Source organism: Mchenga conophoros, linkage group LG19 (assembly GCF_057382185.1).
Source record: "Mchenga conophoros isolate Kocher_MC1m ecotype Shallow Benthic linkage group LG19, M_conophoros_male_GT1.1, whole genome shotgun sequence".
NCBI lineage: Eukaryota > Metazoa > Chordata > Actinopteri > Cichliformes > Cichlidae > Mchenga > Mchenga conophoros.
In genome coordinates, this window is record NC_140544.1 from 8,038,361 (window position 1) to 8,057,599 (window position 19,239).

General features: G+C 40.4%; 1 protein-coding gene across 4 annotated transcripts in view; it reads left to right on the forward strand.

Annotated features, from left to right (window-relative positions):
• The window catches only part of loxl3b (lysyl oxidase-like 3b), a 32,457-nt gene extending 13,888 nt beyond the window's left edge, over positions 1–18,569 (forward strand). Inside the window, exons 5-16 of one of the 4 annotated variants that reach the window (XM_085257777.1) lie at positions 505–570; positions 3,071–3,127; positions 4,071–4,278; positions 4,358–4,538; positions 10,954–11,108; positions 13,282–13,437; positions 14,395–14,554; positions 14,798–15,041; positions 16,077–16,192; positions 16,330–16,466; positions 17,587–17,698; positions 17,805–18,569. In XM_085257777.1, the coding sequence (XP_085113903.1) occupies positions 505–570; positions 3,071–3,127; positions 4,071–4,278; positions 4,358–4,538; positions 10,954–11,108; positions 13,282–13,437; positions 14,395–14,554; positions 14,798–15,041; positions 16,077–16,192; positions 16,330–16,466; positions 17,587–17,698; positions 17,805–17,878 (1,666 nt within the window). In that variant the 3' untranslated portion in view covers positions 17,879–18,569. Of the gene's footprint in view, positions 1–504; positions 571–3,070; positions 3,128–4,070; positions 4,279–4,357; positions 4,539–10,953; positions 11,109–11,850; positions 12,022–13,281; positions 13,438–14,394; positions 14,555–14,797; positions 15,042–16,076; positions 16,193–16,329; positions 16,467–17,586; positions 17,699–17,804 lie in introns of all 4 variants that reach the window. The other 3 variants (XM_085257776.1, XM_085257778.1, XM_085257779.1) reach the window with 3 other exon arrangements.
• Positions 18,570–19,239: the final 670 nt, after the last annotated feature.

A 19,239-nucleotide genomic window follows, 5' to 3' on the forward strand; every position in this document is an offset into this window, starting at 1 on the left:
CACAGCTGGGATGCATGCTCTGCCACATGTGCTGCATATGGTGCTAAGTATTGCAAAAAGTGCAGTCAGCAACGCTCTGCTGGACAAGCTAAATAACCACAACCTCGAGCTTTTTTTCCCTGCATTATCTTTTCGTACGGTCACATGTAGAGTAACACATCTGTGACATGCCAAGGCTGTTTTATCACTCAAGCTATGAAATATAACTGCGCTATATTAGTCAATAACCAATACTGTGTTGATAAATGCTTACTGAGGATGTCCATTGCACTAATGAATTCTCAACGGTTAGAGTTGCTTTCAGCTGTTATCACACATGTGCGCATTGTGTATGTATGTGTACTTACAGAATGCTAGAACTGTTACTCACCACTGTCTCTTCACTAGCTTAACTAAATGTGTGTATTGACCAAAGACAGCCTGTGTATGTGTTAGTGTGAATTGTGTGCTTGGATGTCGTTTCTCTCCTGCATGTGATGGAATTTGGCTGTCTCACTGTTACAGACGTCTGAAAAAGCGAGCAGCTGAGAAGGTCTCCAGGCCAAAGGTTAATGTTTCAGCCGGTGGAAGGTACACTGTCATGGGAAAATCCGCTGTCCATGTCTGTCTGCACTCTTGTTTACTGTAGTTTTGGTAGTGGGTTTCCAGTTGGAGTAGAAAATAACCACTCAGTGCCTGCTTTTTAGCTAGTTGTCCCTTCCCCTCTCTAATCTCATATTATTATGTTGTGTGGAGCATATGAAGGGGTTGTGGTACATTGTGCTAAGGTACTTTTCTTCCCATTTCTGTCTTTTAACATGTCTGCTGACAGCACAGATTGAGAATGATACCTAAGTCAAAGCATATTACTTAAATTTTATATATTTATATCATCAGCACAAACCCATTCTTACTAAAATTCTTAGCATTCCACAGTATTAATAACAAAACACATAATGAATCTTTTGATGATACAGATGTTGTCAATCTGTGCAGTGTCAGAGGCCTGTTTGTTTTAATGCATTAGTCCTCCAAATCTAATGCAACAGCTGGAAATCCCATTCTTCATTATGGCCTGCTTTTTGGAGGAGGTCAGCAACTTTTCATCCTGGGTTCTTACACTGAAGCAGTCGCAGACATTTGACTGCAGAGTTCATATAACCGAAAGTGACCTGCATCTGGTAGAATCTGCAAATAATTGACAGTGTTTGTTTTATCCAGTTCATCCTGTTTCATCCTGGTATGTGAGTATTAGGAAGTCGCACCACAGATGTTTTTGGATGTGTTACATGATACTTTTTGGTGTCCTGAGGTTAAACTTTTGCTCCTGAGGAAAATGAATTATTACAGTGAATAGCTAAGCTTAACAGATAAATGTGGTGTGAAGGAATATACCTTAAATCAGCAGTCCCCAACCTTTAAGGTGTCGCAGATAAATACAACAAAATAAAACCGGTACCGGTACCAAAAAAAAGAAGATTTACTCATAACACACGGGAAAAGACCCAGGGAAACTGAGTTAATGATAAAAACAATAAAAAAATAACACGAAAAACTGATTAAAAACCCTCGAAACCAAAAATTTCACACCCGAGCCTCAACTCTCGTGGCCCGGAACCAAACAACTCCGTGGCCCGGGCGTTGGGGACCTTAAATGACCATGCTGGTTTTTTTCTTCAAGTCAGCTAATCCCTCAAAACGATCAGAATAAATAAATTTGTCCTTTTCCAGTTTGTGGTTTTCAATGCCAAAGCTTGAAATAGTTTTTTTTTTCTCCAGTCATTGTGTTGTAGATTTTTTGGGATTGTTGTCCCAACACATGACCCCGTTTTGGCCAACCTTTAACTGACTTTATAATACGTTGGTATACAGAGGATCTCATGAACCTAATGACTGCTCGGGTCCTGTGGCTGCAAAAAAGTCCAAATCATCACCTTCACCACTGTGCTTGACAGTAGGTATGAGACGCTTGTGCTGATATGCTGTGGTTGGTTTTTGCCAAACATGGCGCATCGTGGCCAGACATTTCCACTGTGGTCTGATCTGTCCAAAGGACTAGCAACCTGCCCCAGCTTCTGCTTTTATAGAGACTTTTATACTCGCTGACTATCAGTTAATCAAGTACCTTTGATTAGCACCACCTGGAAGCTGCGTACTCTTATTTCACATTGAAGCAGTGAGGGTGCTCTTATTAGTTTGGCAATCGAGCAACATTGAAATACTCTTTTTTTCTGGTTAAAACAATACATTTACAATTTGCAGATTCTATTTGATTCAGTTCTTGACATTTGAAGTTTTTGGGATAAGTAAGAAACTCTTTGACATTTAAAAGAAAAATCCATCAACACAAAGCACAGATCACCCTTACCCACAGACCCTGTATGGACTGTCATGTGACCTTTAACCATTAGACCTGCAGGAAACTGACACATCTGCTTTTTGTTTGCAGCCCATCCACACATAAAGCAATGCCATACCATATATAAAAAAAAAAACCCTTAAAGTTCACGCTGACATAAAAGTACATCAATCACAGTAGCTTAGTTTGTACTAACCATGTGTCAGTGATCGTGTTAAACATGTGATACACTTTATGGCCCAAAGCATATGGACATACCAACTGTATCACAATTTATTCTGTTCCTGGCCACCATCGTCACACCAACTGTATACAAAGGAAAGGCGAAATCTGAGTATGCTTTTGTCCATAAAGTGTATCTACTTATGTCAATGCTAATTAAACCTGTCGGGTCTCTGCCCTAATGGCCAACATTGTATGTTGTTGTGTTTTGTTTTCAGTCTATTTTTGTTGAAATTTTGTTGTAATTCACCTAAGAAGGATGTGCTTGGTTCAACTAGCCTGTGGGCTTTTTGTGCATTTTTACTCTGCATTACATCAGTAAAACAGTGTTTTATAACTGTGTAACGACAGTTGCTTAGCCTCTATGTTGAATATGGCACATCCTTTTGAAGAGTGTATCTGTACTAACACCCTATAATGTATTACGCAGTCTTTGTTACAATGATTTTTCACTTTGTCACATCACTTTCTTCACCTAACTGTGCACTCTAACCCATCTTTACCTTGCAGGCAGACACCCAAAGCTAAAGCTATCAATAAGTCTAAACAGAGCAGCCCTGGCAAAAGGTAATCTGAGAATGAACAACGAAGTGGGGAAATTTAACCTGTCTGCAAAGACCAACACACATGCTAATAAAGTCAGCCAGATTAGCCTAAAAGCAGCCAAAATATTGAATTTTCCCCTCTTCAAAAATAGAAAAACTGTCTAAACCAGATTCATTCTCTCCAGTATGACAACCTGTCCCATGCATGTGAATACTTATAGAGAATAACTCTGACATACTGACATGAAAAAAAAATGAAGTAGAATCAACAAAATTTTGAATATTGAAATTGTCATAGATGTGTGTGCGTACCGTATATGTGATTGTGTTGTTGAATGTCCAAAGATTTGTTATTATAAAGAGCATTTTAGTGTTGAAAAACTGATGAAATAGCTTTTGTCACATAGAGTCAGGTAGTCTGCGTAGCTTAGCACAAAGACTAAAAAATAGCAGGCTCTGATCTGTTCTCTGTGCTCTGAATCGAGTGAATCAGTAGCAAAATGCAAATGTAAAAACCATTTGCTATTTTATAAAAGGTTACCTGACTTTTTTTCTCAGCCAAGCAGAGACCTTTGCCAAGATTTTATTTAAGTTTGTGCACGTTTAAGTTTCCTGTTGGTGGTCTTTGTTGCTACACTAACCAACTACAGCTATATATTGTATATGGATTATACATCCTCTTGTAAAATGTTCAGCAGGACAGAGTAATGAATATTTTCCAAAATGTGACATCTTTGTTAACCCAAGTGATAATCATAATCTTTATTTGTGTTTAAAACAAACCACACCAACATTTCTTATTATTGCGTGTGTGTGTGTGTGTGAGATATATATATATATATATATATATATATATATATATATATATATAATTTTTTTTCTGTGTACCATAAATACAATCAGGGTATTGATTCGCTCAGTATTTCACTCACCACAGTCCCTGCCCGTGCTTCTGCTCCCTCCAGGTTGTATTTGGAACGTCAGAAGAACAACTTCCATCTTCACTCTGTGGCATGTACGGGTACAGAGGTCCATCTGGCCGCCTGTCCGCTGGAATTCAACAAGCCAAACGCCACATCCTTCTGCGCAGGGGGCATGCCGGCTGTCATTAGCTGCATGCCGGGGCCACTGTTCATGCAAAACAGCGGTTTGAAAAAGAAACTGAAAATTTCGGTAAAGTATTTTTTTGTGAAGTGATCACAGATATGTGCTGGCATAGTTGAATAACGTGAAGTGTCTCTTTGTTCTTTAGACCAATGTGAGGCTGAAAGGAGGTGCCAAGGTAGGCGAGGGTCGGGTCGAGGTGCTGAAAGACAACGTGTGGGGGACTGTGTGCGACGACCGCTGGAATCTGCTGTCGGCCAGCGTTGTCTGCAGGGAGCTCGGCTTTGGCAGCGCCAAGGAGGCTCTCACCGGTGCCCGCATGGGTCAAGGTCAGGAATGATTAAAAAGTTTGTACAATGGTGATCTTTGGCTCCTCCAATCTGCATGTCAGAGTATCCTTGAGTGGGATACTGAGACCCAAGCTGCCCCCTATGCATTCATCAGAGTGTGAGTGTGTGAATGTTAGGTTTCAAGTACTTTGGCATAGTAAAAAGTGCCTGTGTGTGTGACTGGGTGAATGAGGCTTGTAGTAAGAAAGTGCTTCAGAGGGCTCAAATTTAATAGAAAAGTACCAGTGCATATCTAAAAGTTACCTGATCTGGTTCCACATATACAGTGGGGCAAAAAAGTATTTAGTCAGCCACCGATTGTGCAAGTTCCCCCACCTAAAATGATGACAGAGGTCAGTAATTTGCACCAGAGGTACACTTCAACTGTGAGAGACAGAATGTGGAAAAAAAAAATCCATGAATCCACATGGTAGGATTTGTAAAGAATTTATTCATAAATCAGGGTGGAAAATAAGTATTTGGTCAATAACAAAAATACAACTCAATACTTTGTAACATAACCTTTGTTGGCAATAACAGAGGTCAAACGTTTACTATAGGTCTTTACCAGGTTTGCACACACAGTAGCTGGTATTTTGGCCCATTCCTCCATGCAGATCTTCTCGAGAGCAGTGATGTTTTGGGGCTGTCGCCGAGCAACACGGACTTTCAACTCCCGCCACAGATTTTCTATGGGGTTGAGGTCTGGAGACTGGCTAGGCCACTCCAGGACTTTCAAATGCTTCTTACGGAGCCACTCCTTTGTTGCCCGGGCGGTGTGTTTTGGATCATTGTCATGTTGGAAGACCCAGCCTCGTTTCATCTTCAAAGTTCTCACTGATGGAAGGAGGTTTTGGCTCAAAATCTCACGATACATGGCCCCATTCATTCTGTCCTTAACACGGATCAGTCGTCCTGTCCCCTTGGCAGAAAAACAGCCCCATAGCATGATGTTTCCACCCCCATGCTTCACAGTAGGTATGGTGTTCTTGGGATGCAACTCAGTATTCTTCTTCCTCCAAACACGATGAGTTGAGTTTATACCAAAAAGTTCTACTTTGGTTTCATCTGACCACATGACATTCTCCCAATCCTCTGCTGTATCATCCATGTGCTCTCTGGCAAACTTCAGACGGGCCTGGACATGCACTGGCTTCAGCAGCGGAACACGTCTGGCACTGCGGGATTTGATTCCCTGCCGTTGTAGTGTGTTACTGATGGTGACCTTTGTTACTTTGGTCCCAGCTCTCTGCAGGTCATTCACCAGGTCCCCCCGTGTGGTTCTGGGATCTTTGCTCACCGTTCTCATGATCATTTTGACCCCACGGGATGAGATCTTGCGTGGAGCCCCAGATCGAGGGAGATTATCAGTGGTCTTGTATGTCTTCCATTTTCTGATGATTGCTCCCACAGTTGATTTTTTCACACCAAGCTGCTTGCCTATTGTAGATTCACTCTTCCCAGTCTGGTGCAGGTCTACAATACTTTTCCTGGTGTCCTTCGAAAGCTCTTTGGTCTTGGCCATGGCGGAGTTTGGAGTCTGACTGTTTGAGGCTGTGGACAGGTGTCTTTTATACAGATGATGAGTTCAAACAGGTGCCATTCATACAGGTAACGAGTGGGGGACAGAAAAGCTTCTTACAGAAGACGTTACAGGTCTGTGAGAGCCAGAGATTTTCCTTGTTTGAGGTGACCAAATACTTATTTTCCACCCTGATTTACAAATAAATTCTTTACAAATCCTACCATGTGAATTCATGGATTTTTTTTTCACATTCTGTCTCTCACAGTTGAAGTGTACCTCTGGTGCAAATTACTGACCTCTGTCATCATTTTAAGTGGGGGAACTTGCACAATCGGTGGCTGACTAAATACTTTTTTGCCCCATTGTAGATATCTAACTCAACTGAAGAGGTTATTTATAGAGAAATGTTTGTACAGATTCAAAAAAATTATTTTATAAGACTTTGATCATTGAGTGGATTCTGTTTGAGTTTTTTTTTTTGCATTAAATCTCTTTGAAGCCAGGATGTGTTTATAACTGTCTTCAGAGAGGACTTCAGTCGCCAGCTGTCCGTCTCTGGCCTTCTAATCTCTCAGATCATCGCTTCAACCTGCAGAACTGATAATCTGCCTTTAACATTCCTACACGGATCCTCATTTGAAGCTTTTTGAAAAAGTAAAGGAATGCTACACTTGTAGAAAGATAAAAATGAAGGAATGGAGGACATGAGAGACAGAGCTGTAAATGTATTGTGCATTTTCTGATGAAGTCATTACAATAATGGGCCTTTCATAATGTGTTTTATCCATTAATTCTCCGACTGAGTGCCCCATTCATTAAATAGCTTTTTTTTTTATGTGTTTGTGATTCCTAAGTGGTGGTCAGGCACTTTTAGAGCAGAAAAGTATTTTTTTTCCAGCTGGGCTATGGATCATTTCATGTGACGACGAGGCAGTCAGTTTTATAAGGCCAGCATGTGTCTGGGCCACCTGGGCTCCACATGAGCAACAAGAATGACTTTTTCTGCCAAGGTGTAGAAGACATTGCATAGAGTCAAAGATGTGTGTACACTGAAGACATATAGAAATGTAATCTATGACAATATATGCATAGATTATGGTGAGTTGTGTTGTTAAATAACAATTGTAATAATTTTTGTAGCTAAACTCCCTGGTCTGCACTTTGTCCATTTCCTTGGCTTGTAGGAAAAATATTAAAGTTGTTGAAATTTGGCTGAAAAGGTGATCTACTTCCAAAAGCCTCACTGAAGGCTTAGAGCAGGCAGGTTGGGAATCCTGAATGAAGCAGTTTTTTGTGTATATGTGTGAAGAAATGCATGTCCTTGTGAACAAATTGCGCCTTTGTTAGGTCGTTTAAGGTGCTGAATTTCGAAGAATTTTCTAAAACCAATCCACACACACACAACAGCTGCACATAGATAATACAATTAGTTTCTTGCAGCTTCATAAAGAACACACCCGTCACACCCGCTCTCAGAAATGCTGGGTGGGGATGTCTGCTGTAGTTTGTGTACATTATGATATCTACCACAGAAGAAGTTGGCCTGGGCTGTCTTCCAGAAAGCAGGTTTAGTCAAAACCTTGAATTCATTAACCCTGAGCTGCGATAAACTCTGGATTTTCCATTCCAGACAGAAAAGCAACACAAACTCTGGGTTCATTTCTGAAATCTTGCGCTTCTCACTGGCACGTGTTCCTTAGCATGCCTTGAGTTTAGTTTTCAGCTTTTAAGACACAGGGTGTCCTTTACATGATCAATGTTTATTTGTTTATTTGTTTATTTATAAGGAACCACATTAGCTTCCACAACATTGGTTGCTAGTCTTCATGGGGCCCAAACCATCAAATACAATCAAATAAAATGTTACACAATAAAGTGGATACCAAATATCCACATAATTTGGCTCTTACATCCACAGTAAGGTTTTACAATTGTGAAAATATAAGCATATAAATATCAATAACACCAAAACAAAATACACAAATTTCCATTACAAATGGCATTGCCCTCTTACAGTATTTACAATGAATTAAAAGCTGCCTAATTGGGCTTTTAAGCGATTTTTAAAATTATGAATAGAAGCCAATTCTCTAATTGCATAAAAAAGTTGCTCTAAATATAACAGAGTTTTTCAAAAAGTTGCTTTTAACTCGAGGAGTTACTAAATTGCGGTTTGTTGAAAATCGTGTACTACGGTTATGTATTTCATCTGGATATTGCAACTGAGCAGAAAAAAAATATGGTGTGTTTACCAGTATTGCTTTCTTTAAAAATACAAGTAAGCCATAGTATAATTTAGCTTGTGCAGAAAGCCAAGAATGTTTATCATGCATTTTATCAATATTTGTATAGTATGAACACCTTAACACTAATCTGGCCACCTTGTTCTGGACTAACTGAAGTCTGTTCAGATCTGTCTTATTAGCTGCTGACCAAATGATTGATCAGTACTCTAGATCAGCGGTCCCCAACCTTTTTTGCGCCACGGACCGGCCTTTAAGGTGTCACGGAAAAATACAACAAAATAAAACTAGTACCGGTACCGAAAAAAAGAAGATTTATTCATAACACACGTGAAAAGACCCAGGAAAACCAAGTTAACGATAAAAACAATAACAAAATAACGCTGAAAACCAGTTATCTGTCATATGAATGTGAAGACAAATTGATTTGTTTAAATAACTATTTTTATCTGAACAGCACTCTACCTGTAAAATATTACATGCAGCAGACGTTTTCTCAGTCTGCCTCTGTTGGAGGTGATGTTGGTAGCACCGGCTCTGGAATATTTTAAAGCCTATATTATCAAAAGTATTCACTTACCCATCCAAATCATTGAATTCAGTTGTTTCAAACACTTTCATGGCCACAGGTATGTAAAATCAAGCATGTAGACGTGCAGCTTTGCTACTAAATATTCCACAGTCAGCTGTTGGTAGTATTGTAACAAAGTGGAAGCGATTGGGAACAACAGCAACTCAGGTACAATCAAAGAGCGGATTCAGCAGATGCTGAGGTGCATAGAGTGCAGAGATCACCAACTTTCTGCAGAGTCAATCACTACAGACCTCCAAACTTCATGTGGCCTTCAGATTACCTTAAGAACAGAAGATGGAGAGCTTTATAGAATGGGTTTCCATGGCTGCATCAAGCCTTATATCAGCAAGCAGAATTCAAAGCATCAGATGCAGTGGTGTAAAGCCTGTTGCCACTGGATTCTAGAGCAGCGGAGACATGTTTCTGGACGAATCATGCTTCTCCATCTGGCAACTCAATGTACGAGTCTGTGTTTGGTGGTTGCCAGGAGAACCATACTTGTCTGACTGCACTGTACCAAATATAAAGTTTGGTGGAGGGGGGTTATGGTGTGGGGTTGTTTTTCAGGAGTTGGGCTCAGTCCCTTAGCTCCAGTGAAAGGAACTCTTAATGCTTCACCATACCAAGACATTTTGGACACTTTCATGCTGCCAACTTTGTGGGAACAGTTTGGGGATTGCCCCTTCCTGTTCCAACATAACTGCACACCAGTGCACAAAGCAAGGTCCATAAAGACATGGATGGGAGAATTTATGGAAGAACCTGACTGGCTTGCACAGTCCTGTTCTCAACCCAACAGAACACCTTTGGGATAAACTACAGCAGCAAGCCCTTCTCATCCAAGATCAGTGTCTGGCCTCACAAATGCACTTCTGAAAAAATGTTCAGAAATTCCCATAAACATACTCCTGAACCTTGTGGAAAGCCTCCCCAAAAGAGTCAAAGCTGTTATAGCTGCAAAGGGTCGGCCAACATCATATTTAACCCTATGGATTAAGAATGGAATGTCACTCAAGTTTGAGGCCTTTATAGGCAGACCCACACAACCCTCAGCAGTGGCCTGGCCACTGTGGGGTCCTCGCAAAATTCCCTCTTAGCAAAAAGGCAAAATTGTGATGGGTCAAACACAGGCTGGCCTACTTGGGGTCTATATAGAGGCTTCAAATGGCAAAACTGCTGTGGGATAAGCACCTTCCAAATATATTTTATGCCACTTCTTTCATTAAATTCATTCCGATCAGCTGCTGTGGATCCAGAGCAGGGTTACACTCGGACATTGTCAGTCATGCTTCCTGGAACAGACCTCTGCTGTGTGTTCAGACTCCTGTCCGACCACCACCTGGCTCAGCGAGTCCAAGAAACATTCCTGAACGTCACTGAAGTCGGAAACGAGTGCGGCCGAAGGAATTCCTTTCACAGAAATTACGCATCACAATCACCTCATGGTGCCATGACTTGCAGAGACAGAGTGAGAGTTTAGAGAGTAAATATGAAGCAGGGTGGTGCTGACCGATGTTAAAAAGTGAGCTCGGTATTCGTTTCAGTACTGCATACAGTTTGGAGGCCATGCAAAAAGAGACCTTTTAATTCTGCATATTGTAGCATATCAAGTATATTATAATAACCACCATAAAATCCAAAGACTACAATTTCAGTACTGCTAGTTTGGGGTGCTTCTTCATCTTTATTGGCTGAGCTTCTCAAAACCAGATTGAGCCTTTTGAAAGGTCCAAAAAGCAGTCGTGACCTGGATTGTACTAAATCGGTTTAAACTCCTAATTAACTGCCTTGGGGCTCAGTGATTACTGCAGTTGCCGCCACATACAGCTTAAAGATCTTGTACCATTTAAAACTTTTGTGAAACCCTCAGTTTTTGTCAAAAAATGTTTTCAGATAAGGTTTCCCCATAATTAACTACAACATCCATAACTGAAATCTGTTATGTCAGAAGCTCTAAATGTGTTGTGTTTCCAAGCTCTTAAATACTGTAGGATGTGTCTCATCATTTTGCCTTGAAAGACTATCAAAAGTAACTTCAAAGTTGTCAGTGCATCTGTCTGTCTGCTTGTCCAGGAATGGGTCCGATCTACATGAATGAGGTGAAGTGCCTCGGGCAGGAGAGGTCCATCTGGGACTGCCCCGTTAAAAACATCACATCAGAGAACTGCCAGCACTCAGAGGACGCTGCTGTTCGCTGCAACGTGCCTTACATGGGCCTCGAGACCTCGGTCAGACCTGAACTTTCTCACTAAAATGTTTCATTTAAAAGTTGTTAATTTGAGAAATTCTTGTTGTTTTATATGGAATTCATAGCAAATAGACTTACTTTTCTAAACAGGCTGAATGATTCGAATGTTTAGATTGTTTCTATCTTCTACAGGGGGGATAGGAAAGAAGTTAAATATTGTCTTATTTCACACTGTTTATTTTAATATCTTTTCTGGCCTTCAGTAGAAGCTGCTTTAGTCGTCTTTGTGCACAAAAATGTGAGATTTAGAGCTAACAGTAAGAACAATCTCACATCTGTTCTCAACCAATAATCCTTCGGTACTGTTGTCACAAAAAAGCTCACTGGCCAAATCCTCAGTTTGAGTTTCACATTTGTCTGCTTTGAATGAGTTTCCTTGTTGAGTTGCTGAAAAAGCAAATCAAAATGTTTTTAAAAAATCTAAAGCTTTTTCTGACAGCAGTGACCTCTTCTGAAACCCGAGTATTTCTGGTTACACTTCTCCTTGTGTAGATACACACAGACGGCGGGCTAAAACCTCCTGAAATTAGATACTATCATCAAAATAAACCTTCAGAAAATGTAATCTCATTAATTATCATCTGTAGTAAAACATGTATTGATTTTTCATGAAGTAGCCTGTAATATTTTAGACATAATTAGAGGTTGTTCACAAGAGAAAACCCGTCTCTTTGTGCATCTACACTTTGCTTTGTGGTTCCTAACCCCTTGGTCCCGCACAGATCCGAATCACAGGAGGACGAACCCGCTATGAGGGCCGTGTCGAGGTGCTGACCTCGGACCCTAATGGGACACAGAGCTGGGGTCTGATCTGTGGTGAAAACTGGAGCACCAAGGAGGCCATGGTGGCCTGTAGGCAACTGGGCTTGGGCTACGCTAACCAGGGCCTGCAAGTAGGTTATTAACACCGCCAAGGACAACATTCTGCAACAGAGTAAACTGTTGTCTTTTTTGGTACATATAAATCATATGGAAATATAATATACTGTCATGTACACCCAATGGCCTTTCATTTTAGTTTGTTTTTAAGGCTTCAGTGTTGTTAAAAGTGAAGAAACTCCTTGTTTAGACGACTGTATCTGCAGTTGACTGTATTCAAGGCAACAGTGTACTCAAATAGACAGAATCTAAGACTGGGGAGTGTTCACGCCATAGATTTTGCCTCACATGAGCCTGGTGCATTTAAAATGTGGTCTGCAATGGTGGATTCTGTGGTAGCAGATTTAGATTTGAAATCATACAATCAGTCTTCTAATGGACTACTGATCTATGGTTGCTGTCATTTAAGTACTAGTCCATTATTTTTGTAATTGTATCACCAAAATCATCCTTAACTGCTTGAATCAGTCAGGATGGATACATAGAAAAAAATCCTGTTTCTTCTCATGTGGTAGTTTTCCATTGCCTTCTTACGTTCTGATGAAACTCGAAGTTTTAGCTGTGTAGGTCATGTTGCCTAAGAGGACAGGAGACTTTCCATTTTCTTCCGGGCACCAATACTCTGTCGCCTTAAAGACAGTAGTGTAGTAAACTCCAGATGCCGACATCCTCAAAAAAGTTGCAGCTGTTTTTCTGTTTCTGAGATGCTGAATCCAGCTTCTCTGGCAGTAGCTGCAGGGGCATGTTTACCGGCACGTAATCATGAAGCACTCAGCTCATCACAGGCACACGCACCACAGAGTGCAATAAATGAAACGGCCACTGAGTGTGCAGCTTTTTTTTCTTTTGGTGCATAAATGCTCAAATATATAACATTTGTAGTAATGACTAACGTAGACTTAAATTGTTGCAGTATATGTTTTAAGAATATATTTGAGCATGCATTCATGAACATGTGACAGCATATTATAATTTACATATGGGTAGATGTTTCTTTCTCTGTCTGGGGAAAAAAACAAAACAAACACTTTCGTGCAAGTGAAGCTTCTAATCTGACCCAAAACCGCTCGCCACCAAAGTGATGTGGTGACCTCATGTGGAAACCATGTCGATGTTTTCATCGCCTAGAAAAGACTAACCAAACTGCTGCTTCGACAACACACTTTCTACTGTGGGAGGACTGGATATGAACATTGACAGGTTTAGCTTAGACAGTTCAGAGACAGGACAGGAAGTGTGTCCCCTCACTGACTCCCAGCAGGAAAACTCTGCAGATCCGGATAGTGGGCGGCCGGAGCAGTTATGAGGGCCGGGTGGAGGTTCAGGTTGGGTCCAAGTGGGGCACAGTGTGCAGCACAGGCTGGACCACAAAGGAAGCCATGGTGGTTTGCAGGCAGCTAGGGCTCGGCTACTCCATGCATGCCATCACTGTAAGTAGGAATGAAGACTTAAATCACACATGAACAAAACATGCAGACAAGTAATGATAGCACAGACTGTGATATTGCTGATGTGATATTCAGGATTGCAGTAGAAGCACTATGAAGTTGAAGAAACATAGATTTGAATTACAAGTATGTTGTGTTTTACATTTCTTACTATAAACTTTTGTCTTTCTTTCTGTAAAAACTGAGGAAAGCTCACAGGAAAACTGACCAAAACCCCCCCAAATTGCTGAATTTAACTGACAGCATTTAGAAAATTCTAAAAGCTAGTGAAGCTCTTCAGACCCTCATATTTGTCACAGTGACTGATATAAAGTGAACAATTCAAACCTACAAAAAGCTATTTGTAAGAAATATGTAGAAGTTCAAAATTGAACTTTGCAGAATCCAATTTTTGTAAACAATATTGCTTAAAAATGTTATTCTAGGTAGATCATAGTTATTGGTGCAATAGAATTTGAATCCCAGTTCACTGCTGATATTTTGAAGCCAAGCAGAAAACCAAGCAAAATGTGCAGATGTGCAACTTCACTGGCTAAAGTATAAAAAATGGGTAGAACGGACAAGGATGTGCACAATTACAAGGATGTGCTATTGAATTTTCCACTACAGTTAATGAGGCAGATTTCTACTTTGATCACTAGAGAGTGACTGTTGCACGTTATATTTAAAGGTTCGATTAGGCTATTGTTGCGTGAGGTTGAGAAGCCTTGCAGAAAGACTATTGAGTCTCTTAGCATCTGAACAAAGTGGTCATAAAGTCAGCATTACACTGTGTCCTCATTCAGGGGCCAAAAATGAGTCATGAACATCTGTTTTTCAGAACGTAATAGCGCACTGAACTCTGCAGCAGTCTGCGAATGATTTTGTCCTGATCGACGCACCGTGTTTTTTGTTTTTTTTGTCTTTGCACGTGTGCCTGTTTTGTTATATCTCTTTAAGGAAACCTGGTATTGGGACAGCAGTAATGTGACAGACATGGTGATGAGCGGTGTGAAGTGCATGGGAAATGAGATGGCTCTGAGTCAGTGCCAGTACCACAAAACTGTCAGCTGCCAGAGAGCGGCAGCAAAGTTTGCAGCGGGAGTAATCTGCTCAGAGAGTGAGTGACACGGAGACAAACAAAAGCTTTGATTGTTCATATTTATGTAAATCTGCAGCAAGATTAAACTTCTGCTGACCTCATGAAACTCAGTAGCCTTAATGCAATCATCAAACTGCAGAGAAAAGAAAGAATAACTCTTTAAAATTAAGAGAAAGACTTTGATGTGCTTTAAAGACCACGTGTATTACCACAAAAAGAATGAGGACCATATCTCAATCCTAACCCTCCTTCTCTATCCAGCGGCCTCTGACCTCGTCCTGAATGCCTCTCTGGTTGAGCAGACAGTTTATATCGAGGATCGCCCTCTGCACATGCTCTACTGCGCTGCAGAGGAGGACTGCCTGTCTAAATCAGCTGCGAAGGCCAACTGGCCATACGGACACCGCCGCTTGCTCCGCTTCTCCTCTCAGATCCACAACATCGGCCGCGCTGACTTCAAGCCAAAAGCTGGACGGCACTCGTGGGTGTGGCACGCCTGTCACGGGTAAGAAACCAGGTCTATTATGAAAACAATAACCTCAATATGTGATTAAAGAATTAAAGGTTAAACCCCGAATAGTGATTTGCATTTCAATCAAAATAAGTTTGTGGAAGTTTAATTTTTTTTATTATAGCAAAAATTTCAGAAGGTCTCTGACTCTCAAAGTCTCAGTGGAAAGACAAAGGAAGAAACTTTTGTTTAGGTTCACGTTGTTAAGGTCTCATCCTGTTAAAAGGGAGTTCTTCCTCCTCACAGTCGCCAATTTCTCACTCATATGAGATCATGTGTTGTTGGGGTTTTCCCTACTTGTTTTAAGGTCTGGGATTAAAGTCAAATTGCTTAAGTTGATCTGGATTTATTTGAAAAAGGAAAAGAAAAATATTTATAACACGTTAGGTGATCCACACATACTGGTAAATCAGTTTTGGGAGTATCTTCCTGTTCCCAAAATCGTGTTAAAACAAAATTCACCATTGAAGCAGAAAAGTAGGTATGAATAAACTGACCAAATGAACATAGGAGATAACTATGTTTATTATTATTTCATTTAAAAAGGACTAGAGTCTAGTATAACTCCAGTCTATGTGTTTTTGTTTAGTCTGTGAGAAACAAAAAATGTGCTCAGACTGGCGGAAAGAAGGTAGGAAGGGTGCTTATGTCTGCTATTCAGATAACAGCAGAGGACCAATTGTGTTTATCCAGTAACATGACTGGTATGAACTGACTGAGTGTTTAGACTTTGGGGATAAGTGTTCACAGGTCATATATTTGAGGCGTTAGTATATCTATTAAAAACATCTCCTAGTATTGCATTGTTAGAATGAGCATCAACCTAATGCACTTCCTGTGTTATCTTTGGTTTTTATCATTTTGCCAAATATACAACATGTCAGAAATTCCTGTAAAGTCATCCTGTTATCACCATGTAGATTCCAGATATAAGCAAATACCATAACGGACATCAGTGTGTGGTCAGTCATCAAAAGAGAAATACAGGATATAAAAGATAACATTTACTTCTTTTTATATTAAATACAGCCACTACCACAGTATGGATATATTTACCCACTATGATTTGCTGAATGCCAACGGTACCAAAGTGGCAGAGGGACACAAAGCCAGTTTCTGTCTGGAGGACACAGACTGTCAAGAAGGTCAGAATGATGATTTCCTTTTAATGAATTTATTATCAAATAAACATGACCAGAAAATTCCCTAACGACCTTTTTGCATTGCTGCTAGTCTTTCAAACATATCTCACTGAATCTGTCTCTTCTTCTGGGACATTAAGGCATTTCTAAACGATACGAGTGCGCCAATTTTGGCGATCAGGGCATCACCGTGGGCTGCTGGGATTTGTACCGTCATGACATTGACTGCCAGTGGATTGACATCACAGACATCAAACCTGGAAATTACATTATGCAGGTGAGACTGTGGGACTCAGTGTGTAGAAACCTATTTGAGAGAGTTATAATGGAAATTCAAAGCACAGAACCGCAAAAATGGTGACGTTCAGATTGGTTTTACCCACATGAGGCCAGTTTCAGAGCTCTTTGGCAGATTCATATATATATTTCAGTGCTAGTAAAGGCAAACAAGGATAGATGATGCTTTGATTGATTGTACTTCAGCTGCCGTCTTTCAGTTTATCGTGCTAATACTGGAGCTTCAGTAAGCCAGCAGATCTATTACCACTGCACTTATACCTGTTAGAAACAAATTGCCATAATCAACAACAAAACATTGCCATGGCAACACGGCTATGTCGTCTTCAGAATTTAATTGTAGTACAAAGAGTTGATTGAACAAAGTGTGACAATCTCTATAAATGGAGATGTTTTGACTCTTTGCCTATCTTGAGCCAAATGTGAGGCCATCTGTTCAACAACTTAACACTTGGCCAAAACTGAGTCATGGAAAAATGATCGCAAGCACAGCAGCAAATCTACAGCAGAATGGTTGACAAAGAAAAGAAGTCAACACTTCAACCTGACTGAGATGCTGTGGTGTCACCTTAAGAGTGCTGTGCATGCGATTCAATAAACCGAAACAATGCTGCAGAGAAGATTGGGCCAAAATTCCTCCACGACGACGTGAGAGGCTGATAAAGTCACAGATTATTGCTTCATGTTATTGTTGCTAAATGGTTTCTACAAGCTACTGAATCATGGGGTATACTTAGCTTCTTACCTTTGTTTTTTGCAGGACTGAATCTCAGTGTTTCTCTGCAGGAAATAAAAAAGTACTTAATTTTTTAAAGAGCTCCACACATAATAACACCTACAGGGCAGATTAAGAAAGTTGATCTCCATAGTTTTCTTTTTTTATTTCTTTGAAAGTCCTGTTTTCAGGTCCAGGGAATAAAGTACAGCTTCATCGCTCTTTTTCTATGGGGAACTCTTCTCTTTAACTTCTCTTATACTCAATTCTGCATATATTCTGCATTTTCGTGTGCTTAGTATACTTAGTTTTGGGTCACACAGCTTGTCTGACCATAAAACCAACAGAGTAAGAATAGTTTATCTAATACTTCTCCTCTGTTCAGGTTGTAATCAATCCAAACTATGAAGTGGCTGAGAGCGACTTCACCAACAACGCCATGAAGTGCAACTGCAAGTACGACGGACATCGGATCTGGTTCCACAACTGCCACATTGGTAAGCAGTGGAAAGCAGTGAGACTACCAGATAATGATAATGATAATAAAATGTACTCTTATTGGCATCTCTGACCACCTTTACTGATTATTTGATCTCCCTGCAGGGGATGCATTGAGCGAGGAGGCAGAGAGGAGATTTGAGAAATATCCCGGACAGCTGAATAACAAGATTTCTTAATCGCCAGTAACTTCCCAGCAACTTAGAAACCAAAGCGGGAATAAAGATACACCTCACTAACTCAGAAAGAAAGACACAAACCTTTTGTCTTCAGGTGCTAAAACGGATCCCCGCCACATATCTCTAGATTTGTAGTCACTGAAGCAGCGAGCGTGTGCTCTACGTGTGAATTATTTTACTTGAATATTCAAGTGGTAATTTTTCGTGTAGTCTGAGGTGAGTGCGTGCTATATTTTTACTGCAAATTAAAATTTTATAAAGTCAGTGAGACAGTCTCCTGTGTATGATCGACCTTTTATATTCTGTTCTGTTTATGAGTTATGACTGGGTTTTTTACATTTTTTTAAATCACCATAAAGAGAAAAGCTTCAATGTTTTGCAGATATATATATATATACAGAGATGCTTTTAAACCGCTTGTTTAAGTAATAACATCTGCCTTTGTGTTTACAGTATTTTGTGAATGTATTTATTGCCAACATGGAGGCACTAAAGAATCATTCTGGGTCAACAGCAGTATTTGGACCAGTTTGAAGCCATCGTTAGCTTTAGTGCACACACGTACTTTAATAATCTTTGAGAGATTAATGGGCAAAGGCCAAAGAAAGCTACAGTTACAGTTAGATTTGTTGTATTTACTCTGATGTAATCACATCTGCTGCACCAAATAAAACAGAGAAAAACCTCCTGAGACTCGTTTGACCGGGAATGATTCACTGCAACAATACTGAAGCTGTAAAGCAGCTGTTTTCAGTGCCTGTAAACACAGTCTGCTACAGATATACCAGCCACACCGGTGGAAAAAAAGCAGCATACTTTGGTGTTACAAAAAAAATGGTCTCTGGTATTGTATCATGCTGGTATTTTACTTTTCCCGCAATTATTTTGTGGTCATGTGGACCACTGCTCCAACGGTATGCTCCAACAGAACAATAGCACTTTTGTTTTGGTTCCTCGCACTGAGCCAGCAGCTGACTGCACAAATCCAACAATGACCTACTGCAGCAGTAAAGAGTCAGATTATGGTCAAAGATCATTTTGATTTAAAGTATGATAGATATATGAGTTTTTCAAAAGATGATCTGTTAACCTAAGCCTATTTTATAAAGACAGGCAGGAATCCTCCAACCCATCTGGCAGATAGACAAAGAGGTCTGCAGGGCTGATTGCTCAGTTAAATTAAAAGAAAATCAGGTGGGCTGACTAAGACAGAGCTCTCAAACCAGTTGTCAGCTGTGTGCTTCTAAGCCCAGAGTTCAAATCAATCCACTGTTAATCTCAGTCTTCACTGCCCGCGGTGGAACAATCCCGTTAACCTCCCTTACTAATCACATCAACCGTGTGCGCAACATTGCAGCGGC